Genomic DNA, 26,982 nt, shown 5'->3' on the forward strand with positions numbered 1-26,982 from the left:
TAGTCTGGCAGATTATAGGAAACAGTGTACCGTCGTCTTTAATTATAAACTGTGGTAGGTTGTATGATGTAACTAAAAAGAGTGCTGTTTCAGTACAATGCAGAACTGTAGAGGTGTTAAAGAAATCACACAGCTGAGGTAAGCTGCCATGTTTTTCCTTTTCGTGGGTTTTTTTTTTTTTCACAAGCTCTTGATTGATAAATGTTGCTGGTGTAGAAGGACTTCCCAGGAGAGCAAGAGGGATCCACTCTGATATGCAGCAAATTTTATAAGGAGCAGCGGTGGGCTTGAAAGTGGTGGGAAGAAACAATCTCAGCCAAGAGCCGGAGTGAGAAATCCATCAGGAATGCACTTCTTCTCGTTTCATCCCCCTCCCCACATCAACCACAGCTGTTGCTATAACTCTACTGTAGTTTCCCTCTTTACTGTTTCAGTTATTTATGTGAGGAGGGATTGTAGCACAGATGAGATTTAAGAGAGATCTGTTTAGTGATGGTAAATGCTTCACTTTACGTTCATGTTTAGTAGTAGACACACAAAACCCTTTCATAAAACAGTGACAAGTTGCAAACGCAGTTTCTTTCTACCCAAAAATGAAGAACTGAGCTCTCAAGGTTTTTATTTCTCCTTTAGTTTCAGGGTCTCTTTTTCGGTCCTGAAGATAACTATTGTTTAAAATCAGTATTCATAAGTGATTAAAGACATGTATGGTAATGAACAAAATGTATAGTCATGTTTCTGTATTCTCAGCAGGCCACTGAGATAAGACTGAACGTCCTAATGGATTTGTCTACTATTTTAATCCTTTAAGATGAATTTCTATCTCACTATAACCAGCATTAATAGCACACCTGTGCAGATTCACAAATAAAGGAATATTTACTCTTCCCTCATATGGTTCCCCACGACTGTAGTTCTGCTCACTTTCGACATCTCATGACACAATTCTTTCATAATATGATATTCTTAATGCAAGCATGCACACAGGATTAGAAACCAGTGATGGAAAGAGAGTACCTGTACTCGAGCCTCTGTGAGTTTAGTCCTCTGAGCCAGCTCCTCTCGGGTGTAGATGTCAGGGTAGTGTGTCCTTTCGAAGGCCTTCTCCAGCTCCTCCAGCTGCTCGGCGGTGAACGTGGTTCGACTGCGTCTCTGCTTCCTCTTCAGCGGCAGGTCTGGCTCCGAGTCCACGTCTGAGCCCTCGTCTACACGACTCCCTGTTATCGCCAGAAGGGAACAGAACTGAGTCATTGTAAAGTTAAACTCAAAATTTTAAAATGATAAATATTATGAAGCACTCACAAGCAACTCAAGGCTGTTAATCATAAATAATTTCAGGTCAGATCCCACCTCAGTGGGAAGATGGATGGAGAATGAGTGACAAGGAGATGAAAATGATGATAACACGAATTTCAAGCAAATATGATCACACCGTTTGATTATTTATGTGAAAAAAGTTAAACTTTTATGAATGTGATTCTGTGTTAGGACAAATCCTAACTGGCCCCGAGGCCATGATGGAGTCCTGGGGGCGTTAATCTTAGCAGACCACCTTAGCGAACCACTATTGTTCTGCAATGAACTTCCTTAATATCCATAGAATTGTATTATGTTGTCTTTAAAGCAGGTACACAATATATCCTCACTGTTTTTAAAATGCAGCCAGCAGACTATCTTCAACACCACAGCTATCCATGTCAATTACAGATAACACACCGCTGTTGTTGAGTGACTCAGTGGAGGAATGTTTTTCAAATTACTGGAGAATGAGATTAAATCCATCACCTAATAGAAAGGAAATATGTGTAGATTATAAATGAAGCAGGGAATGGATGCACAAAAATTACCATTATGGTATGTGGAACAATGAGCATATGTGTTTAATTTTTCTAAATGTTTTAAATTTCACTGCAAGTTCTTAGGGTTCTTAATGTAATGTAAAACATTAACAAAGCACATCAGTACTATCAGTAAAATATCATTTGTGGAAAAAAATTATATATAATACAGTATCTAACTATATCACCCTTGTTTTTTGTTTTATCTTGTTCAAAATTGTCATCAAGCCTGCAAACAGTCCGTTCAAAGACAGATAAAAGATAAATCTACTTTTTGCTTTATTCTTTAAGTCACATCAAGAGCCTTCACCCATTCCACATTAATGGTATGATAAAGATAGGCTCTAAGAGCTTTTCTGCCTTGAGTTTATTCCTTATTTATTTCCAGTTTGGGCAGCACTGGGCTGATCCTCTAAAAATCCCCCTGGCAGTATCAGGGGCCCAGTGCTGCAGATGCAGGCCTTAATCCAGGCCATGACTTCCCCACAAATTTAAGCCATTCCACATTAGGAACGGCTGAACCCTGGCTCCTCATTGGCCAGTGCTGCCAGGGGCTTCCCAGCCAGCTTCCTCTGAGAAGGGGGCTGATTTTGGAGGAGATGGAACAGACCATGAGCCACTATATAGCAAGTGAATCAGGCTACTCCTCCAGTCTCCGATACTCAGCCCTGAGCCTAGATCTCATCACTCGCACGCCTACTCTCTCATGATTGACACTTCCACTTTAATGATAGTTATTACTTTTATCACTTTTTGTAGTGGTATTTGGTTTGGAAATGCATAGCAGGAGGATGGTTCAGGCAGACGGCTCGATTAGGGTTTATATGAGCTTGCTATATATTAAAGAACGATAGGGTTTAATTAATCTGGGACATAAACTGATAGCTTTGACCCACATCTGACCTGGTCAACTCAGTGTTTGTGTCCTGGTTGGAATGACAGATTGCTCCAGTGTCAAGATAAAAATTCAAATGAGAGCAGTGAAAAACAGCTGAAGCTGTTCAAAGCAACCTTTTTGAAATTTACACTAAATCCAGCCCATGCAGCCTGTCAGTATGAAATGTCCTGGCTGCTCTGGATGAATATGTTGGATAGGAATTTGTGAGGTACATCAGTGCTAATGATGACAGCAGCTCATGTTCACTCGTGCTCTGATTCACGACATGTGCTGCCAGAGGGGACGGCAAAGAGTTGAAGGTAGTTGGAAGCAATGCAGCTAAATACAAATATCACAGCAAAACATGTGCTTATCTTATGAAGCATAAGAGTGATATAACTGCTAATTCTCAAGAAGTCAGACAGGGTAGGCAAAACATAAACCACTAAGCCATGCACTATGGCCCTCTGGTATCAATGGCTGATATCCCTGGCCAACTCTTTACCTCCACTCCGAAGTGTAAAGTGTATTAACGATGTGCATGGCCTTTACAATTGTTGCTACGTTAGAGCATGTTTTAGACAAACCAACGGAAAGTGATTTGTATATCTTTTCTGCAAAAAACATTAAATTCTGAAAAGAATTATAGCAAAGAAAGAAAATGTTCAATATCTTGAATATTCAATATTTAACTGTTTTAAATTTAATCTTTTTTTTTTATTGACCATGTTATCTCCTGTATCAAAAAGCTACAAAAGGTCAGAATTATCCCTTCCACTGAAGTATGTGTTCAGACGACATGCCGATGAATTGGATCTAACATGGATCATCAGGTTTTACACAAACTTGTGGAGTCTATGCACACTCTCATTCAATTCATATTAATAATTTATTTATGTATTTATTCATGTAAATATTTCTGTGATTCTACTTTTCACTCAAGTTGTTGCTGATAATACACCGATCAGCCATAACATTAAAACCACCGACAGGTGACGTGAATAACATTGATTATCTCATTACAATGGCATGTCAAGGGGTGGGATATATTAGGCAGCAAGAGAACAGTCACTTCTTGAAGTTGATGTTTTGGAAGCAGGAAAAATGGGCAAGCATAAGAATCTGAATGACTTTGACAAGGGCCAAATTGTGATGGCAAGATGACTGGATCTGAACATCTCCAAAATGGCACATCTTGTGGGGTGTTCCTGGTAAGCAGTGGTTAGGGCCAACCAAAAGTGGTCCAAGGTAGGACAACCGATGAACCGGTAACAGGGTCATGAGTGTAGAAGGTTCATTGATTCGCATGGGGCACGAAGGCTAGCCCATATGGTCCAATCCCCCAGAAGAGCTACTGTCGCACAAACTGCTGAAAAGGTTAATACTGGCTAAAACAGAAAGGTGTCAGTATTAACTTTTTCAGCACTTTGTGCTACAATAGCTCTTCTGTGGGATTGGACCATATGGGCTAGCCTTCATGCCCCATGCGAATCAGTAATGGTGATGATACATGGGGCAACTTTTTGGGCAATGTTGCCGAGCAATGTTGCTGGGCAATTGCGTTTTGACTCTTTTCTATTGAGATTGGGCAACATTGCTTCTTTCTGAATGGTTTTGATAATCTCTGGCAACTTTTTGAGATAAGCCAATCAGAACGCGAGTATCGAGTCATGTGACCTCCGGTGAGGTTCGGATCAGAAATTTCAAACAAATATGGCAGCCGCTCAGTGTCAGTGGAGTGAAGAGATGGAGAGACTCCTCATCTGTTTTTACACCGGTAAGTTGTTATTTTAATATTCTATATGGAGGAATTTACCTCACCAAAGCTCTAAAAAACAACAGACAGCTTGATTAAATGGTCACAGCAAAAATTAAGACATCGATTTTTTTTTTTAGCTAACTGTAAACTGCCGTTGCTAACTGTTGTTGCCCTGAAAAGTTGCCCTGTGTCTCACCTAGTTGCCCGTTGCCAGCAACTTTGCTCGGCAACATTGCCCAAAAAGTTGCCCCGTGTATCATCACCATAAGCCTTCGAAACCCATGACCCTGTTGCCGGTTCACTGGTTATCCTTCATTGGACCACTTTTGGTAGGTACTAACCACTGCATACCGGGAACACCCCACAAGATGGGCCATTTTGGAGATGCTCAGACCCAGTCATCTAGCCATCACAATTTGGCCCTTGACAAAGCCACTCAGATCCTTACGCTTGCCCATTTTTCCTGCTTCCAACACATCAGCTTCAAGAAGTGACTGTTCTCTTGCTGCCTAATATATCCCACCCCTTGACATGCCATTGTAATGAGATAATCAGTGTTATTCACTTCACCTGTCAGTGGTCATAATGTTATGACTGATCAGTGTATAATTTGTAATGAAACATTTAATATTCAATTTAAAAAGAATGCAAAAGGGAAACATTTTCACTAACAGTCTCAGACTTTTGAACTAGCTGTATATCCTCTACTGTTGTTGTCATGATACTGATGTAGTCAAAATAGCATTTGCCCCAAGATTATGGAATTCATATGCATTCTGTTGGTTTATTTTTTTTATTACATAAATGTATGGGGGAAAAAACCCTGAAAAGTCCAAACCCAGCCTAAATAAAAGTGCATTAAAAAAATGAAAGCAAAGCCTTCAAAGTGGTTCCAACTTCAGGCCAGCACCACAGTTTAATTAAACAAGGAATTACGGGATTACATAGAGACTCTCATTACAGGCCACTTGAGGAGTCTTCTGGTGGCTGTCTTTTTGTCTCCCAGAGCTCACGCTGCACAGTTCTCAACGGATTACATGTGGCCGTAGGACATGAGGCCGCATTAATTAAATCAATTCCTCTGCCTTTTCTCTTTACAAAGATTCCTTCCCCCCCCCCCCCCCCCCCAAGTGCCACCTCCTGTGAAAAGGGTAAAAATATACTCATATACAAACAGCTCTGTACATGTAGCAAATATCTGTTTGTTGATTTTAGGGAAGATTGAGACAAAGCTGTTTGGGTTTAAGTCGCCGTGACAATACTTGAGACCAGTGCAGAGGTCCATGGATCACCTTCCAAAGGCACCTTCTGAACCCTGGGGTGGTTACAGCTTTCATTCCGGAGATAGCATGGAATTTATTTCTGCTTTCCTACATGCTGTTGGATTTCAAACAGGAGGAAGAAAATCCACCAATATCCAGTCTTGCTTTGCATCACCAAACCACACAGTTATCTGGGCAGATTCAGGCTGAGCCAGATCATGGGTCCTCTTAACGTTTCTGATTGCCATTCTCAACTACCCCCCTACAAATTGTCCACCCATCCAAATACCACCTTGTTTTTTTTTTCTCTCCACCAGCTGCTGAATAAATAAAAGCTGAAGAGATCAATCTAAGCAATGCATTTCGAGAGGCTAGAAGCTTGAGAAAGAGGTGCATGCATGACTGATGAGTATGCATCCTGCCACATCTCATTCTGCCCTGGTCACAACAATTACAACGTCATTTAGCTGCCACATCACAGCACACGAGCAACCACACAAGAGAAAGAGAATAAGTTTGACAGCATGCTCTTGTTGAAGGTCAGTGTCTCTCTCTTCTGTCTCTCACTATAATGAAGAAGGGATTATGGTAATGAAACAGATGCTGGCTCGGATACGAAGCCCGAACCTGAACCTTATCTTTGTCTCAGAAAAGAGATCCCACAATTGGCATGCCAGGTCCCTTCACACAAATGGGCCTATGGCAAGTTCGTGGATATGATGAATGTGTTACAGCATTAATGGAATAGAGTAAAACATATGCTGCCTTGAAGCTCGGCACTGCTATACGGTAAATGGGGCAAGAGATATCTTCTTTTAAAATTTCGTCAGGAGTACTCCTTGAGCTGTTCATCTGTCTCTGTGATAATGAGGAATGTCCTGACTGTAATAAAATGACATGTAATTCTATTTGAAAGTTCAAGGGATGCTGATAAAATGTTCTTCTTTGTCATTAAATTAGAGCTTAATTAAGAATTATTGAGAAGGCATTACTCCTTGAAGAAACATGGTTTCACTATTTTGTCACAGCCCTAATGTTGGTGTGAACCTGGTTGGAAGCCTAGTGAGTGATTAAGAAAATAATTTAAAATGACACTTTTATTTTCTTATCAGTTGGAACAAAACAGAAACTTCAGATTAGACTCCCGAAGGACAAAATATACTATTTTGTTGCACCGAAATCATTTGACTCCATGTTCAGGTTGATTGCTCACACTACTTGTTGGATTGCACAGCACAATTAATCATAGCCTCGAACCAGCAAGGATTTTGATTATTGATTCATACCTTCAAGATCAAGTGAGCCCAAAAAGTATTCAACTGGAAAAATAAAAAAAGTACAGCAATCCTTTCAAAGCCTTTTCGCTACATAATGTGTGTTATTGAACATCGTCAGCCCTAGGCTGTAGAGCCCGTTCAAATTGGCCAAGTCCAGGATGGTGATTAACTGCTATGGGTGAAGTGTGACTGAGGCCAAAGAGGAGTCATGACCACCCAACACAAGCTCCTCTCTTCTATCTTTCCCATCAACTGCCAGCACCGTTAGTGAAGCAGCAGATGGGATATTCATCATCACAGCCACACTTTCCTCCTCTCAGCCCTCTTTTCATTCTCGCTCTCCTTCAGCCGCTCCTGCCGGCAACTAAAAGGGCCTGAGGAAATGTGGCACTCCACAGCTGCACATTCTTGAAAGGGCATTGCACTTAGCACGGTGGCAAACATTTACACATTTGTCTTCATCAGGCCTGGCAGTCTAAACAACATTATAGCTTGTGTCACACATTAGCCAGGGCACATTATTGCTTTCCTCATTTCTAACAAGCGACGGTTAGCAAATTAGAGCAATATATTCGGCCTCTGTTGGCCATGGAAAGTAATGAGCCATGGCATGGAGCCTCTGTCTATATACTCTATGTACTACAGAAACTATTATTTACAATCTAAAGTGATTCTTCAGAAGGCCACCCCTGTTTTTTAAAGAGCTAATTCTAATGCAACGATTTGTTAAGGAAGAAAACAGATGGGTTTGGGGTTTTGGGGTTGTTGGGGTTTTTTTTTTCATTCTGCGCAAATTCACAGCACAGGAACGTCCATTCAAATCACCCTCAGCCCTGCCTCACAATAAACGTAAACCAACACTATCCATTTCACTTTAAAGAAACTACACCAAACCTGCCAAAATATGTGTTCTCATCAACCACTGTAATCCAACTCCACCCTCTCTCCAGTTTCTCTCTTGTTTTCACAGTTGTTCCAGTGTCCTCTTTGTAGGTCAGTTGGAGAGCAAGGAAGAGGGAAGAAATACTGTACAAACAGACTATTATAATCTCCTATCTCTGATGTGCATCTGCTACAGAACAGTCCATGTGGCTTGAGGGTTGGATTTAAGCCGACCTGTCGATTCTAACATCTGCGCAAAGAACTGAAATACAGCAGCAGAAGGAGACAGAGGTGCAGACTGACTGAGGGATTAAAAAATGTAGAAAAACAGCAAATGAGACATTAGAATCTGGCTGAAACCAAGATGGGGATTTACGTATGCAGAAATGAGGTTTGCTGTACTCTATAAATGTAAAACCATTATGCAGTATGTACTGGAGAAGGGCAAACAGTATACACTGAGTGATTGCTTGGACACAGAGTTTGTTTCATTTTAATATTTGACTTTGATTTCTCTAACTACCCAACCTGCAATATTTTATTTTTATATTTTAAAAAAAATCTAAATTTTTCAAACCTCCATAGTACGGCTAACTTTTTTAAAATGAACTGACAAATTGTAACGCCAGTGTGTTTAAGGGTGATACTCCTTCAAGCCAATGTCCATTCCTTTCATTCCATGAGCTAAAAGTGCATCCTCAAAAAAATGAAGAAGAAGAAGAAGAAGAAAACAGAAAAAAGGAAGAAAAGGGGGGGGGAGGCTATAATCTCCAGCTCCCACAACAAACAATTAGCTCTCTTTTCTTTCTGTTGCTGTGCACAAAAAAAAGTTTGGAGGGAAAAAGGGAAAATGTGAAGGAGAGGTGATGGGTGATGCTCTTTTATAGGTCTTGTCATGTGCTTGAAGGCTCAGTGGTCTTTTTGTCCATTGCCTGTGTGTGTGAGCGTGCTCACCTTAAACAACAGAGAGCCTCGGGGGCCTCCCTGGCCTTTCAGGCCCAATAGAGGCAGCACCTTAGGGGACCATTTAAGCCTGAAAAGAAGGCTGAAAACCCTGCACAGCTCTGTGGGGCATCAATAAATGCTGACATATTGACTTTCTGTGCCCAAGCGCCACTGGAAAGTGCTGCCTGCATATTAATCCATTAAGGGGTTGGGGAGAAGGCCGGCACCATGGGGAGAGGGGGGCTGGCCAAGGATGGCTTGTGTCTCTTAGGTTTTGAATGTCCTGGAATGTGGCAGCCGCATGTTTGGTCTACGAAAAGGTTAAGAAATGAGCCGTAATTTACAAAACTTTGAGTAAAGTCATCTGTGTCTGGCTTGAATTGTAGGAACACATGAGAGAGATTTTTTTTTTTGCCTTGTTTGCATAGCCTCCTGACATTTCATCACCACATTTTAAGTGAACATAAAAATGTCTGAGCGATTTGTCCAGTCCCTGCTCTGAAATTTCAGTCTGTGCTTTAAGAATCAAATTTCTTAATATCACTTCAGGCCTTATGAGGTGATGGTAGAATTTCCTTTTGCTCGTTACATGAAAAGTGGACTCCATTTGCTGGGAAATGCTGAGGCAGTCAATATAAAACAGAGAAAGTTGTAATTCAGTTTCTACCTGCCAGCACTGTTCAGACTGCAGGTGAAAAGCAGGTGTCCATTTCCGCCAGCCTCATTTGCTCTTTTTTAATACTGAATTCATTTCCTGGGATATGGATCTTGGTAATTGAGGTCAAAAGCAATCAGAATGCTGGAACTTAATCAAATTTCTAAAAGCAGGAAGAGATTCAGAAGAAAATCAGACCTTTAAACTTTCATGCCTTAATTGAATTCCACTTTAATACATTCCTTAGAAAAGAGCTTACTTGCACGCGTGCTTGGAAAATGTTTCCAAATTTTCAGAACAGCACCACCAGAAAGGTTTTCTGTGTTTGGATATTATAATGTGTAATGTATATTATATAACTGTATTTGGTACATTTAAAATACTCCTACACTAGATAAGAAAATCAGTGCGAACATATTCATGTCGAACACACTGCAGGCACACATAAGCTAAAACCTTTTACAAAAAAAAGAAAAAAATCTAAAGCATTCTAACCTACAACGATGGAAATTCCAGGGAGCTTCCTGAACCTGAAGCGTTTTGGATAATCACTAAAATTTTAAACTGATAATAACTATTAAAAATACATTTGTTGTGAAGGTATTATGTCTTAGAAAGTCATTATCTGCACATTCCTATAACTGCAGTATTTGTGACTCTCTCTCTCTCTCTCTCTCTCTCTCTCTCTCTCTCAGGGATAAATAAAAAAAGAAGTGCTGACTGTCAACTTTACCAGCGATTTAGCTTTAAGATTTAAAAATAAATCTTAAAATATAGATGCATGCACAAAGTGGACAGCCTGAGGCTTAAATCTAAAAAAAAAAAAATTTATTCAATGTATAATATTTTAAAGCAGATTAATAAACACGATATTTACTTTTTTCCCCTTTTTGAAAGAATGCAATTTGGGCTCCTTAGAGATTATAGTGCTTTATAATGTAGCCTGATAGAAATGCATGAAACTAAGAAGAGGTTTCCTTTAACAGCCTTTCAGAAATCTAGAGATCAGCATTTGAATATAAAGTCAATATTAGTTTTTAGTCAATATTATTAACACAGCATACTAAATACCAATATTATCTAAGCACTTCTATACACAGTATAAACCATCTGTGAAATCAAATTCAATCTTTCTTACTCAAACATTGAACAACAACAAAAAATAAATAAATACAGCTCGTACTGCTTTAATAATAAGGGGTATTTCAGAGCCGTTATTTAAAAGAGTAACACAAATGAGGGAGAAAATCGGTGTAAAAATAGCCTGAGCCCATTTTGAAGCTGCATGGGGAGACAGGAGCAGGTCTTTTATCACTCTCACACTGCCCAACGCGTTCACATTTTAAGATGGTGGAAAAAATCTGAGCACATTTCTGATTTGTAACACTCTAGGAACATGCGTATTGTCTTTGTGTGAGCGCACAACTTATAAATAAGGCTAATGAAGAATCTTGTGGTGAAGCCACTAAAGAGCATATAATGGGAAATTTTATGGCTTTAAGTAGCGTGGGCTAATGCTGATTTTTAAGCTATTGGACTATGGTGTTAGCTGCTAATCATAGGACTGATGCAGGACAAATGCCTCTCTACATAATTAGTGTTAGACATTACATGGGCCATGCTTCCACTGTCATCTCAATCGAGCTGAAATTTTAGTCTTTGCAAACTAGAGGCATGCAAAGTTGAACATTTTTTTTATGAATTAAAAACACACACAGAGCTGCACAAATTGGAGAGACTTTTCATTGAGGACAGGTCTGATAATCTTCCGTCAGTCATCATCTTTTCGAAGCATTTAGCTTTGGTCTATTTTAATTTGAACCATAATGGTGGAATGATTTTTTTGGTGACATTTGAAAAATAAATATTCATTTCTTAAAAACAAAGATTACATTTTGCATGCGCTAAATGATGTGAAAAAGCATAGCATACAATATTTTCAACATTTTTGTCAGATGAGAACTGGAGCCGTGTAATAAATGCAGCCTGAGGCTTCAATTCAGCTTGGCCCTGCTGTAATAACTCTCAACATCTACAAGTTTCCAGAGCTTTGGAGACTCGTGCGCCCAGATGATCCAAGAGTACACGCTCTATAAACAATACCTATTTATCCAATTAACAAAACCTTTTTTTTAAAGTGTTTCTATACTCTCAGCTTATAAAACCAACACGGGAAAAAGAATGCCAAGCACTGTCAATGCCAGTGTCACGCACTGCCAATTTCATTGGCAAACAAACATATAAAATAAAAAAAGGAAGTGGACATTGACTTTGTATTCAAGTTATTTAGCCAAAACTTTGGAGTTTATCTGCACGTAAGGTTTGTGAAAATTGATAAAACATTGCTTGGACACATTGTTGTGTCCAGATTCTGATAAATACAAACACATAACTGGGCAAAACGTCTTTGGTCAATTCAAATATTTATTGAAATCAAAATTTTGAATTTAAGAATGGTCAAAATATTTTGCTTGAAAAGACATCATTGTGCTGTATTGTCCTACACTGTAATGTTCACATCATGCCACTTTCTGTATAATAGTTCTGTTGTTGCTTTAATCACCTTGCATGTACATCTTTACTTTGTTAAATCTGTTCACATCATATCCAAATAGCAGCAAAAGTCAGGGTGCCATCCCGGCCGCCATGTCCCGCCGGACACAACTCTTGTGAAAGTGTTACAAATCATTCCCCATTCTTCTTTAACAACAGCACGTTTATGCACACAAGGACTCTTTTGTTTTTGGGTATGTTTTTCTTGTTTGTGATAATTGCTTAGATCTGAAGGCACTCTAATGGGTTCGAAAGTCTGAGTGGTCAATGAAAGCAAAGTGCATACTTATTATATTGCAGTATATCTGTACAGTAAAAACCTAGATGGTAACTGACTAGTATGCCATAAAATCACATACTATTTAATACCCACCAGTAACATTTTAATGACCTCACCCATTTGTTGAGTCAAACTTTTTTTTTTTGCCGAAATATAATCTAAAGACGTTATTACTGCAATATGTAAAATTAAATATTTATTTTTCCTATTAATACTGTCCATGTAGTGAAGATCACTTCAGCTTAAATTATAACATCTCATAATTTCACGAGAGAAATAGCTTTGACAAGCAGCAGACAAACATTTTGAAACCTTTAAACCTTTCTGCAGCAGTCAAAGAAATGCAAATCCTCTAACTTGCATTAAGACAACATCCAATGCTACAAAAAGCCAATTCCAAGTCACTCACTTGGAAAACAGTCTGTTTAGGGTCTTTAAAAAAAAGGGTTGACCCTTTTCTTTTTGCACTTGAGATTACCATACTTCTCCCAGGCCCATGACACCTGCTGCCCACTGTGGGCGTGCAGAACACAGACTTTTACTTCAAGCAGTCTAAAGACTGCGGCTCAGCGTATTGACCAAGGGCAAGAGTGCCCAGCTTGGAGCCCTCCTACTGCAGATGTACATTAATGCAGGAAATATACTGATCCCTGCAGTCAAAAAGAAAAGGCTCTCCTTTTAACATGCTGTTGTCTGACTTGATCATGTCAGTTTGATAGAACCCATTGAAACTTATTCATGCACCCGCCTTTGAGGAACAATGGCAGCCAGTTTATAAACTGTCCCCTTGCTTGCCTAAAGGCTTTGGGGCCTTTTGTTTCGCTCCTCTTAATAAACTTTTGGAGGAGTTCATCAACCTGCCTGTGAATGGTCAATGTAGAAAAGCCAAAAGACACCAAACAAGAGAGTTTCCCCTTCTCTCTCTCTCTCATTTAGAGTGACTGTATTTAAGTCAGCTGTGGAGGCTTGGAGACAACAGAACGAGCTTTGCTCAAACAAATGGTTAGACCATTGAAAGAACAAAAGTTGTTTTAGAAAAGAATAGAACAGTGTTGACTTTTTCATTTCTTTAAGCTGGGGGGGGGCATTTTTGTGAATACGAGGCTAATACAGTGCTATAGAGCCTGATGTAGTCCTGTTTTTTATTTTGTGCGCAAAATATTATCTTGTGGGAACAAGTTATTATCTTATACACAGAAGTTTTTTTTTTTTTTAAATCACCTTTCTGGACTTTAGGGGCAGAAAAAATAACATTATTTTTAAATTAAACCACTGGCTACTGAGTTTAAATTTAATATAATCTTATGGAAAATATTAAATTGTAACACATTTCTATACAGGTTGACATTTTATAGAACAAAGTGAAATCAGATGAAGGAGTCAAATGGGATCGTTTTACAATGTTGAAGTGTTTGAAGTGGACTACTGGCAGTTTTTTTCTTGACAGGAAAATGACTTTCAGGTAAAAATTTCAGGGGTTTTGTTTGTTTGGTTGGTTGGTTGGTTGGTTGTATTCTTGCACCTTGGCCATTGTGTGGAGTAGTGATAGAAAAGTGGTCATGATGGATGTAGGTTCCTGTTTCAGTTTCCCTAAACGCAGCTTTGTAAACAAAGATGATCAATTCTACATGTATCGGCTAAATGCTACTTTTCACTCACAGACACACTTGGGTTTTATAGCTGCCCTGAAGCAGCTCTTCGCCTGGTCAGTCTTGTGGAAGAAGTGCCTTTTGTTAGCTGATCAGCGTCCCATCGGCTCTCCACACAACACTCTCGGCATTTTGTCGGCGAAAATGAAAGCGGGATTAACGACTGGCTACTGAACTCTCCATGGCAAAGGAGCGGGACTCGACCCACCCACCCACCCTATCCCTCACCCTCATCCCATTAAAAAAAAAACTTTCCACTTTGGTAACTCCTCTTTTTGGTATATTTGTATTCCCAAAGAGACCATTAATGCCGTTAGAAAGCGAACCGAACAATAGGCTAACTTAAAAAAAAATCAACAAGTTTTCCAAGCTCTTTGCTGCAAAACTGGCTTCCACACTGTCTCTTGGCTTCAAATAAGCTTCTGGCTAATTACAAATTACCACACACTCTTTTTTTTTTCTTTAAAGAAGCACAATTGTCTCTGTGATGTTATAACGACCGAATAATTAGCTGACATCAATAGCCTGGTCAATCTGGTTCATTATTGATTACTTTAATAGCTGTTTGTAGCTTCTTTAAGCGACAGTATCGAATATTCTGGATGGGTAATGGTGCCTGTTCTCTGAGGTGCCTGAAACAGAAAGACTATTTCAGCTTTTATTCGGCTCGGGTCACCAAGAGTTCTCTGCGATGCCAGTTTTATGGTTCCGCATCCAGCACTGAAGGTGACTCAGGCGATCAAAACCACTTTTGTGCCACTACATAGGAAGCCCGAAGGCCAACACTTTTATTGCTGTCAGCAGGAGTTTCCCTTGTCGTTTGTTCATTCTGGGCTTCAGAAGGAGGAAGACGTGGTGCACAGCGCGGTGCCAGTCTGCCTGAAGTGTTTCAGACCTGTTCCTACTGAAACACCAGCCTTCAAAATACACCCACATCAATTACTGCTGCTTACATTCCAGCTTCAACGTTTAGTTAAATTACAGTGGCAGCGATGTGGTATCAGGTCTTTATGTTCTTCATGGCAATGACTTTGTGCTTAATATTACTTGTGACGCAAAATCCCCGGGTCCTTAAGCCCAGACTTTAAACCCAAACCGAATGAGTCTATTACATACAATGTGCAAAAGTCTGAGGCAAGAAATGCTTTCGAGAACAGATGCCTTCAAAAGTAAAGAAGTGAAATGTTTCTAAATGAAACAAAGTCAATCTCTTTTCTTTCTTTTTTTTGCTTAAAAAACAGTCTCAGGTAGCCTACAATGTGTGCAGGAAATTGGTTGACAGGTTTTACTGAGCATCTTACAAAACCAGCCACAGTTTATTTTTTCTGGACACTTTGACTGTCACACTTGTTTCTTATTTTTGCACCAAAAACCCAACAACCTTCATTATGTTTGTTATGCATATGCTGCTTTCTTTCCTACAAACTTTTTTTTTCTGTAACATTTAATCTCGTGCTGTAAAAATAGTGTTTGGAAATCTAAAATGTTTTTATAGCCTACTGACTCAAGAATGTAGAAGTCATCCAATAAAAATCTATAACAAAGTTTGTAATAAGAAAAGACTTTTAGACAGTACTGTACATATAAAAAAATAAAATAAAATTCGATACAAAACCTTTTATATATATATATATATAAAATTTCAGTGAGATAGCACCTAATCTCACACAGCAAGAACATGTTTTAATTAATAGACAGGCAGATTTGAAGGCAGCCGTGGCACTCTGTAATATGATGAACTCTCATTGTCGTGGTGTCACCACAAGTGTTTCTGATAAGCAAATGCGCCCAAGGATCAAAAGACTTTAAGCCTCTCGATTTCCCCCACAACCTCGTGTCTGTTTCCTTCCCTCTCTCCTGACTTTGACTATAAGGAGTTTTTGCTGTAAATACAGGATCTGCTCCAGGTAAACAGACAGCAGACCTGTTTAAAATAGGAGCTATAGCTTCTATAATATTACATTATGCAATGATGAGTGGGTCTTGTAACTGATAGTAACTCTGGCTGCTTTAAAATGCATCAAATTCTATAAAATATACATGAAATACATTGTGCTCATGTTCCAGGAGTGAAAGTGGTAAGTGGGTTTTACTATGTATAGTTACAAAGCAGCTACATTAATGAATAAATATTTGAACTACTGGGCAACATCGAAAATGTAAACTTTTTTTTTTAGATGGAAGTATGTTTTTTATTAAGTAGGTCTATTAACCAAGCGCAAATCTTTTGCAACATTCTTGTTAGAGTGAAAAAAAAAAGCATCTAGAAAGCTTATAAATTTGGGCCAGATGTTTCAAAAGGTCTGAATTTAAAAAAAAAAATGCAGTGTTAAGAAAACAGTAAGAGAAACTCTGTGTGTGTGCGTGTGTGTGTGTGTGTGTGTGTGTGTGTGTGTGTGTGTGTGTGTGTGTGTGTGTGTGTGTGTGTGTGTGTGTGTGTGTGTGTGTGTGTGTGTGTGTGTGTGTGTGTTTTGTTCTCCACGCGAACACATACAATGCTGCAACCTGAAGATGTTCCACTTCAAAATGATGGTCACTTTTAATGGTTTGACTAATTTGATTCGTTCCACGAATTACGTCACTGGGTTGCTCTGGATTTAGGAGGTCAGGTTTATTCTGTGAGCCCTAGTCCTCTGCAAAGACCACGACTAAAATTAAACAACATTTATTCTGCAAACTGTTCTGGTTAATCAGTTCTGAATAGTTGCCTTTTTGCCCATCATCTCTTAATTATTATTATTATTAGTAGTAGTAGTAGTAGTAGTAGTAGTAGCATCTCTTACTTCTTATTATTAGCAGTAGTAGTAGTAGGAGGAGGAGGAGGAGGAGGAGGAGGAGGAGTAATAGTAGTATTCACCACGACACTGACAAGGATGAAGCATTTATTGAAAATGAATTATTATTATTATTATTATTATTATTATTATTATTATTATTATTATCCTGTTTATAAATCCATTTTAGACTGGACTGTATCTTTCCCAACCCCAGAATTCCAGTGAAATGTGATGGGAGTCAGGCGGTGAGGTTAATCCGAGTTTATACACTGATGCTCAGCACAGGAGCGCGGCTCTGATGATTGTGTTATCTCTGCCCAACATTTGGGTCTCCCTCAATCTGAACCCAACCCAGTAGCTGCGAGAAGGTGCAGATGGAGTGACTCTCTGTGCCTGAGGGGAAAAGGTTATTAATAGCGAAATAACTTCCCCATACTTTCACTAAACCTCTGTCTGTCACCACTCCAGATAGAGTTGTGTGAAGTGCTCTCCTTCTCTTATTATTATTATTATTATTATTATTATTATTATTATTATTATTATTTCATCGAAATGTATTTCGGAAACCTGCTGCTAGTTTTCTACAATCAGGAGTCTTGGACCGGTTGCTGTCTCAGCCATGCCCTTCAACTTCTTATGAATGACTATATATATATTCGCGTTTTACTTTGATATTTATAAATATAATTGCGCTGCAGCCCTATTACTTGCAGCCTGTGTATGATTCTCAAACTCGTTTACATTCTTGAACATTAATTATTATTTACTCCAAGCCACGCATATCCAACATGGTAGTTTTGCGGCAGGTAACTTTGATCTTTGTCTTTTGTGTCGCCTGTGATGAGATGTTTCATGTATCATCAGAAATGAATGGACTGACATTGCAGACTTCTGGCTCGTGTAGTCCAGTAAGGTTCACTTAAGTAAGGATGATCTTAATGGTTCACTGGCAAGCAAACACGTAACCAATAAGTCGGATTTATTATCATGGATTCTACCTATAATTGAAGTAAGAATTGCGATTGAATGTAAATGCAGTGTAATTAGGTTACAACGAGCAGTAGATCTAATGTGCTTTGATTAAATGTAGAAGTGATTACAGTCTGGTTTGTCCAGACGTTATAAGGATTCGTTTGGTCTGTCTATCACTTTCCATTCCTTCCAGCATCCGCTAAAGCAATTGGAAAGTAGTCTCACAATAAAACAAAATAAATCAAATATCAATATGAAACCCTAACAACTGCGCGAGAAGCTAAAATCTCATGAATTTGTGCCCAAGGCTAGCCGGCGAGAAGCGTTTAGAGATGAAAGTGGAGAGAAATAAAAGGCTCAATTTAAGCTGCTTTAAACCCCTTCATCGTAACGTTTGTGCTGAGTGCTGGGGAGTGAAGGAGCTAAATACACTGCGCACTGTGCCTGAGAGCTATTACACCCCTGCCCAGTATCTGCACATTCACAACACACTTTCCATTACCAGCTCTAATAAGTCTTGACGTTATTAAATGCCAGCAGGATGATAGAATGAAACAAGACCAGAGATGAATATTATTTTAGGTTGGGAAGAAAGACTCAGTGTGTGCTGCGGCTTTGCGTTCATGTGCCACCGTGACAGCTATAAGCATGGGAAAGAATAAACTCCAGCAAATAAACTGGAGACAATCTTTTCAAAGGCAGTGGGGTTAAAACGCAAAATGTAGCCTTAATTACAACCCAGCAAAGTTAAACATTCCCGAATGAATGAATGAATGAATGAATGAATGAATGAATGAATAGTCCATGAGCCTCTCCATACTGAAAAATAATCAGTTCTAATAATCTAATAATAATCTAGTACTAATCTAGTGCTTTCCACTGGCCCACCAGAAAAACAAAATATCACAATAATTAATTTTTATTTTTCTTGAAAAAAATGTATTTATTTATTTATTTATTTTGCGTACTTTGTCTCCAGTGTTTATTTGTTATAATTCATGGGGATGCCTTAGCAGTGAAGTCAGATTTTTTGAGGGACCATTGGGGGAAAAAAATTATTCTGCGCACACTAAAGTTCAATAATGACGCGCCACCATAGGTTACCATAGTTACCCCGGGTGGCATTGTATTTTCACATTGCCTACTATTTATTACAGACGAACAGGGTTTAGGACGCAGCCTTAAATAGACTATGCAATAAATCTAGTGGTAAGTTTGAAAAACCCTGCCTTAATCGTGTACATAGAGGGTTTGGTGAACCTCAGAAAATACAGACCCGAAGAAGACTCAACAACCAAAATGCAGCAGCTTGAAAACACACACACACACACACACACACACACTAACATCCTGCAAAGGAATAGTGCGCATTTTCAGGCGAGAATCAGAGACCGACTCTCAGATATTCTGCCCTCTCGGTCCAAATCTTATTCTTATCCAGCAGCAGATTCCATAAAATTACAAAACTATCTATCAGTGGGGTGTATTGAATAATTCATCTGGCTTTAGTTCTTTTCTTGGTCTTTTGTTTAAAAGTTTTCTGTCCTCCTTTACGGCGTTTTGAATGTGAATGCACGGATCTAGTCCTCTTTTCCACGCCTCGCTTTTGGATCTTGCTTTTGTAACGCAGATTCTTTACTTTCAAGCTTTCAATAGAATGAAGGCTTCTTTTTTTATTTTGGACTGAAGTTCATCTTCAAGTTTCATGAATGACTGTCACTGTGAAGAAAAAAAAAACATTTTCTACCGTCGTTTGAACGCAGAGAGAGGGGGGAAAAATCTGCAAAGTGCGCAAAGGTGTTATAATCATGTCTTTAAAAATCATATGGCACACCAAGGATATAAGCCTGTACAGTATGGTCTATAGTAACTGTGATGCAAAAATAATCATGGGAAATAGCTAAAGCACGCAAGATCACATTAACCCATTAGAACTCATACACGCGTTAGGTCGTGGCCTAAAACTGCGTCAAGGTGAGAATGAGAGTGACACATGATGGCGTGCACCAGCGCGCAAAGTGCTGGATATACTGAGGGTAATTGAATTTGATTGCCACATCGGTCATCTGTCAGGCACCACTTTTCTACAGAGCATTTACGCAGCGCCGGAGGAGTCTGTTGTACAAACGCGGCAAGCTCCAAATACCTCCCGTCAGGGCCAATATAAATAATGAAGTAGGCCAGATCAAATGGCGCAATGACAGCTCAACAGCAGGACAAATCTGCAGCGTCGCTCAGACACCGCGCATTAACGCCAATAAGCATGCATTAACCTCATGCACTGCACAACTCAGCTCCACTGAGGTAAGACCCAGAGAGCCGAACCAAAACAAACTCCTGCACTGAGTCTAGATTCGTCTCCAAATCTGCATCCAAGAGAGAGAGAGAGAGAGAGAGAGAGAAAAGGATCCATGCTTTTTTTTTTTTACCTTTGTCACCCAGTATGCCATCAATGCTGTGTTTTGTTTTCTTCTCCCCACTTTCATCTTTTTTATCACAATCGTCTTCATCTTCTTTCCTGCCAAATCGGGCGCGAAGCACTCGGCTTATCGAGCTCACTTTCAAAAGAAGCATATATACATTCAGATAATAATAATAATAATAATAATAATAATAATAATAATAATAATAATAATAATAATGTAAAATTGCTGCATTCAATATCTTATTGAACAGTAAAAATACAGCCCTCGCTGTGGAGCTCAGAGGTGTGTGAATATGGTCATGGGATTAAAAAGGGTCGCTTACCAGGTGAGGCCTCACCTGAAGGAACTGTGCTTCTGTCACACACCCCGTCCTTCAGCAGTTTATCGCGGATTTCCCAGCTGAACATGCCAGGATTCTCGCGCTTGTACTCCTCTATTCTTTTCTCCACGTCCGGCGTTGCCACCTGCTTTTAGGATTAAATAGGAATGTCCAAAAAAAAAAAGAGGGACATGAGGGACACAGGAGACAGAAAGAACGAGAACAAAATTAATTTCAGTTGTCCACAGTTTGAGTTGAAGCAACATGTAGAATATCTGTGTGAGATTATATATTTAAAAAAAGAAAAATTACCATGAATTTAGCCTTATTTCCATCCATCATTATTGTTGGATTAAACAGGCATAATACTCATAATTATTGGTGTATAGAATTATTATTATTATTATTATTATTATTATTATTATTATTATTATTATGTGGATGCAATAATAATAATAATAATAATAATAATAATAATAATGTTTTATTATAGTGCATAAAACAATAATAATAATAATAATAATAATAATAATAATAATAATAATAGAGCAGCCTACTTACCCTGGGTTTACTCCCCCCTATAGCTCCAGGTCGGATGGATCCTGTCTCCTGATACCTGCACAGGATTTTGGACACACACCCGTGGGAGACCCGCAGCTGGCGCGAGATCACGCACGGCCGAATTCCGTGATGCGCCATTTCCACTATTTTATGCCGGATATGGTTAGGCAAAGGCCTGCCGTTAATAAAAACGCCGCCAAGCTGATTCACGCGCCCTTGACCCAGTGGTGTGGAAACTAGGGGAGAGGGTCAAAAAAAAAAAAAAAAAATATATATATATATATATATATATATATATATATATATATATATATATATATATATAAAAGTATAAAATATAAATAAATGTTCATAAAGAGGAAACGGAGCTAAATTTTTTCCTCGTAAAAATCTTATTACGAACTCCTATAGGAAAATCAAAGTCGACAATAAACCACTCGTTAATTGTAATGATCACAGCAACATGTTTTGGGGGGATTTCTTAAATATGCAGCTTATATTTTATATTTTATAACGGACATCCACAGTATTTGGGTTTCCGCCTGTGCATTTCACAAAATTAAATACAATACATAGTGTACATGCATTTTCTTGTCATTTAAAGGAAATAACCTGGTTGCAACACGTTAATCAAAAACAGCATTTATTATTATTATTATTATTATTATTATTATTATTATTAATCAAGGTATCCTTGAAAAACCTCGACAGCGTATGTTGGCTATCTAAAAAAATTCAAATGACGATCCTCAAAACCTAAAATTTCGTCCGAGCTGAACGATCCAAAAAATTTGCCACAAAATTAGGCGACAACACTTATTTTGTGTTTATTTCTTTGTTTTTCCCCCTGCTACTTTGTTTCATTAAATTACCCTACATTTACCAATATTTCCCAGTGCTGTATATTATTTAATAGGCAGCCTAATGTCTGATTTCTTTAGCCATGAGTGGCTGCATGGGTTTTAGGACAAGTTGTACATTCAGAGTCCTGCTTTATAAACACACACTGATGGGCAGTTTTGCGTCCCACCTGCACCAACTGAACTCTTGTTCAATGTGACATGCCGGATCACTGGGTTTTAAGTTTTATTTCAAACACTTGGTCACGTACCATTTGCTGGGCACATGGCAATCAGGAGCTAAATAAATACAAACTGGGAGCTTTTTGATTTTTATACATAATCTATGAACAGCATATATCGATATATTTAAAAATAATAATACTAATAATAAATAAATAAATAAATAAATAAATAAATAGGCTATAAAAGTAAAACTAAAGCCAGTAAATAAAGTCGTTGAAAAGAGGCGCTCTGATCATTATTTTGTCCAAATTAAAAGTTCGAATCCTCAGCCAGATTTAAAGCGAACCCACCTTCTAAGGGGAAGCCGGTGCGGGGATAGTTCTGTCCTGGTGCTGGCCTCATCATCCGAGGGACTGATCCCGGCAAAGACGACATTGTGGTTATGTTTAGGAGGCGCAGTTTAGGCCAATATTCAAAATCTGGTGTCCAAACTCGATGAAGAGATCCGACTCAAAAACAAAACAAAACAAAACAACAACAGATGTTATCCAACCAAAGCGCTGAATGGATTTTAAAACTCCTAAACTGATTTTTTTTTGGGGGGGAGGGGGGAATAAAGCTTGTCCTGTTTGGGGGGAGAAGGGCATGAGCAAAAAAAAAAAAAAAATCACAACTGCCAAAGAAATGTCGAGTGCGCGAAGTGAGTGAGGAAGGAGGGGGGCGACTCCTTAACTCTCTCTAAGTGGACAAAGGTTACTTAATTTCTTCGCAGCGTTTTTTTCCCCCTGCAAAGGTCCGGCAGGTTTTGATGACAAAGTGCGCGCAGAGCTCCAGTAGTAGTTTAAGTGGACAACTTTTTTGGCGCACGGTGCAGGAGGGAGGGTCGCGCGCGCCAATAGGCTCGTTCCGCTTTCTTTTCTTCTCGGGGCGCAGCCGCGCTTTAATGGACCAATCAGAGCGCAGCGAAGCACCCGCTCGCACACTCACACTTTTCATTCACACCACAGCACCGCTCTTCCTGAACACAAAACAAACAGAACACAACACTGCTCATGCAGCTTCCTTTTCAGAACAGCACCAGAGGGACATGCAAGACAAACAAAATGTTTTAGTCAACACTGCAAATACTCCTGATCCCTGCTCACGCATCAGCTTCAGCCCTGTGGATAGATATGACCCACGGATGCGGATCACTTGGATATGAGTTTACAAATAAAGCAACGTCGAGTAATATATGTATAAGTAACATACATTCCGTCAAGATAGATAGATAGATAGATAGATAGATAGATAGATAGATAGATAGATAGATAGATAGATAGATAGATAGATAGATAGATAGATCGATCGGATGTACTGGTGTTGGGTTTTTGCAGCTTACTTTAGCCAACGTGGTATCAGTGTGTAGATCAGTCTCCAGCAGAATTAGCCTAAATGTTTCCTTTACTGGTGATGGAAGGATCCACGGAGCAAATATATCTGTCTAAATCTTCTTCGCACTCAAACTACAGGAAAAGAAAAAAAAAATCCTGTGTATCCTGCCATCCTGCTCCTTATAGTATAGCGTCGTGATGGGTGTGAGAGTTAATAGTGACTCGAAGGCTCACCTGTGGTGAATGTTTAGAAGTAGAGCGTGTAGTTCATGGTAACAGGTGCGCAGGCTCAGGATATTAGTTTGTCTGCATCGCTTTCTGACAGGTTAAAGGTCACACTTGGTCATCTGAAGCAAAACATGTTTAGCAATTTGCATAAAGACATAGTTCTGCTAAAACAGTCTTATTGTTATTTTCCTTGTTTGTTTGTTTGTTTGTTTGTTTGTTTAGAAACAGGAAAACTGAACAGAAAATTTGATAATGACCAACACTTTCCTAAAATTGTAAAATCCTAGTCTGTTAAATTAATTAAACAGTTATAAATCCTTTATAAATCCTTTCCAGCAGAATTAGCCTAAATGTTTCCTTTATTGGTGATGGAAGGATCCATGGAGTAAATGTATCTGTCTAAATCTTCTTCGCACTCAAACTACAGGAAAAGAAAAAAAATCCTGTGTATCCTGCCATCCTGCTCCTTATAGTATAGTGTCGTGATGGGTGTGAGAGTTAATAGTGACTCGAAGGCTCACCTGTGGTGAATGTTTAGAAGTAGAGCGTGTAGTTCATGGTAACAGGTGCGCAGGCTCAGGATATTAGTTTGTCTACATCACTTTCTGACAGGTTAAAGGTCACACTTGGTCATCTGAAGCAAAACATGTTTAGCAATTTGCATAAAGACATAGTTCTGCTAAAATAGTCTTATTGTTATTTTCCTTGTTTGTTTGTTTGTTTGTTTGTTTGTTTGTTTGTTTGTTTGTTTGTTTGTTTGTTTGTTTAGAAACAGGAAAACTGAACAGAAAATTTGATAATGACCAACACTTTCCTAAAATTGTAAAATCCTAGTCTGTTAAATTAATTAAACAGTTATAAATCCTTTATAAATCCTTTCCAGCAGAATTAGCCTAAATGTTTCCTTTACTGGTGATGGAAGGATCCATGGAGTAAATGTATCTGTCTAAATCTTCTTCGCACTCAAACTCCAGGAAAAGAAAAAGAATCCTGTGTATCCTGCCATCCTGCTCCTTATAGTATAGTGTCGTGATGGGTGTGAGAGTTAATAGTGACTCGAAGGCTCACCTGTGGTGAATGTTTAGAAGTAGAGCGTGTAGTTCATGGTAACAGGTGCGCAGGCTCAGGATATTAGTTTGTCTACATCGCTTTCTGACAGGTTAAAGGTCACACTTGGTCATGTGAAGCAAAACATGTTTAGCAATTTGCATAAAGACATAGTTCTGCTAAAACAGCCTTATTGTTTGTTTGTTTGTTTGTTTGTTTGTTTGTTTGTTTGTTTGTTTGTTTAGAAACAGGAAAACTGAACAGAAAATTTGATAATGACCAACACTTTCCTAAAATTGTAAAATCCTAGCCTGTTAGGTTAATTAAACAGTTATAAATCCTTTATAAATTAGCTAAACAATTCATGCTTTAAACACTTTATCAAGCTTGTCAATTAATACACATTTCACAGTAAGGTTCAGACATGCTAAGAATCTGGATGTTCATCATTTAGCTTTATATCCTCTTATGATTTTTAAAAAAATCTTCACAGTTCCTCTGAGCACCAATCAAACATGAGGTTCATTATTACCAGCAACATTTTTGTATTATTATTATTATTATTATTATTATTATTATTATTATTATTATTATTATAGATATTTGGCTTTCATAAGACTCTTCTCGACACATCTTCTCAGGAAATAACAGCAGAACAGAAGTCACTTGACATCGTATTAAACTTAGTTGTTGGCAAGTCTGATAAAAATGGATTGCAAATGAAAGGACCTGATCAACAGGGTCAATATTTGGCTTACTCTGCGCATGCGTAAAAAGCTATTCAATACAGGCTGTGAAATTTCAATTAAAAAAATTAATTAATTAATTTTATTTTTTTTTTTTTAAACAGAACTGTAGAGCGTTTGCATTGCTTGCTAGAGTCAGGGTGTTGAGTTATTCATATACATGCCTGTGTTAACAACAAAGTCGTCAGTAATTTGGTGTAACATGAGATAGTATTGCCTCTGCAAAGCTCACACGGTCTCAAGAGACCAAAATAATTAATGCCAGTGTGATACCTTACTATGAGCATGATTGCAAAACAAACAAAGTTTTACAGTTTTACGGTATAAACCTCTCTCTCTCATATATATATATATATATATATATATATATATATATATATATATATATATATATATATATATATATATATATATAAGCCAGTTATTCCCAGCCTGACTCTGAGATTTCTCAGCTTCACTTGTCAAGTCAAAGACCATTTTCTCTAATATTAAACAAAACAATAAAACAAAACAAAATTCAATTACAGCTACATGCTTTTTAAATCTCCAACTTTCAATCAATGTAGATAATATTACACTAAACTCTAACAGAGTTCAAGATGTTTTGCAAATAATCTTATAACAGGTAATCCTGTGTGTTTTCTTTATCCTATAAAACAAAACAACTGAAATAAATTTATACAATTACAGTTATAAACCTATGTCCCGGCATGCTTTCTTTCCCCCCACAATGTTTCCATTTCTTCTTTGGGCACTACAGCTAAAACTAATCAGTGGTCTTTATTTCACCACTGTTTCAAATCACTCATTTTGTGGATAACCAAAATTGCTCCAGCATTTTGTTTATTCTTTCTGGATCTTGTAATAATTACCTGCAGTGTTAGCCAAACCCTAAAAGCAGAGAAAACTCTGAAGAAAAATACATTTTGGAATAATCTTTTAATAGGCTAGAAAGGACAAAGTCAAAACCAGCTGCTGGAATAAACTCACATTCGGTTAGAGGATCAAACACCAAAATGAGAATTACGATAGCATGGATTATCCATGGAGATGTTGTCCAGATCATAAAATTAGTGTCCAAATCAGTTCAGAACCTAGTTTAATCAATACTTAATCTCTGGGACTAATATTAAGAATGTTTTTAATCTAAACTAAGTTGTCAGCAAGCCTGTCCTTTTCAGAAGGGTTTGATTATTTTCTTGAGTGAGTACATCTGATTGCCTGTCTAGTAGATTATGTGGATCCGGTGTGCTGAATCTCAGCTGATGGAAGGTAGATCTCCAGGAACCAGGTTGAGGTTGGTGAGCATAGACTGAAATAAGTGATTTTCCATTCCAGTTCTTATAGCACTGCACTTTTTCTGTGAATCCCCTTGTTCCTGTAATTATCAAAACATCTGAGCTCATTCAGGTGAGTTTTAGTGTGGTAACCACTAAAATATACAGAGTATGAGAATTGGCTATTTGCCTAAGCTTTAAGAAAAAATGGTGTATTTTAGGGAGAAGAAAAACATCCACTAGATGGCAATAAA

General features: G+C 38.4%; 1 protein-coding gene across 5 annotated transcripts in view; it reads right to left on the reverse strand.

Annotated features, from left to right (window-relative positions):
* The window catches only part of pax7b (paired box 7b), a 52,941-nt gene extending 30,408 nt beyond the window's left edge, over window positions 1-22,533 (reverse strand). For 2 of the 5 annotated variants that reach the window (XM_060936945.1, XM_060936949.1), the window contains exons 1-5: window positions 22,408-22,533; window positions 21,033-21,268; window positions 20,475-20,619; window positions 20,156-20,284; window positions 1,018-1,217 (exon numbers count right to left, since the gene is read on the reverse strand). In XM_060936945.1, the coding sequence (XP_060792928.1) occupies window positions 1,018-1,217; window positions 20,156-20,284; window positions 20,475-20,619; window positions 21,033-21,268; window positions 22,408-22,492 (795 nt within the window). In that variant the 5' untranslated portion in view covers window positions 22,493-22,533. Of the gene's footprint in view, window positions 1-1,017; window positions 1,218-13,598; window positions 13,605-20,155; window positions 20,285-20,474; window positions 20,620-21,032; window positions 21,269-22,407 lie in introns of all 5 variants that reach the window. The other 3 variants (XM_060936948.1, XM_060936947.1, XM_060936946.1) reach the window with 3 other exon arrangements.
* Window positions 22,534-26,982: the final 4,449 nt, after the last annotated feature.

This window comes from Neoarius graeffei, chromosome 13 (assembly GCF_027579695.1).
Source record: "Neoarius graeffei isolate fNeoGra1 chromosome 13, fNeoGra1.pri, whole genome shotgun sequence".
NCBI classification, from domain to species: Eukaryota; Metazoa; Chordata; class Actinopteri; order Siluriformes; family Ariidae; genus Neoarius; species Neoarius graeffei.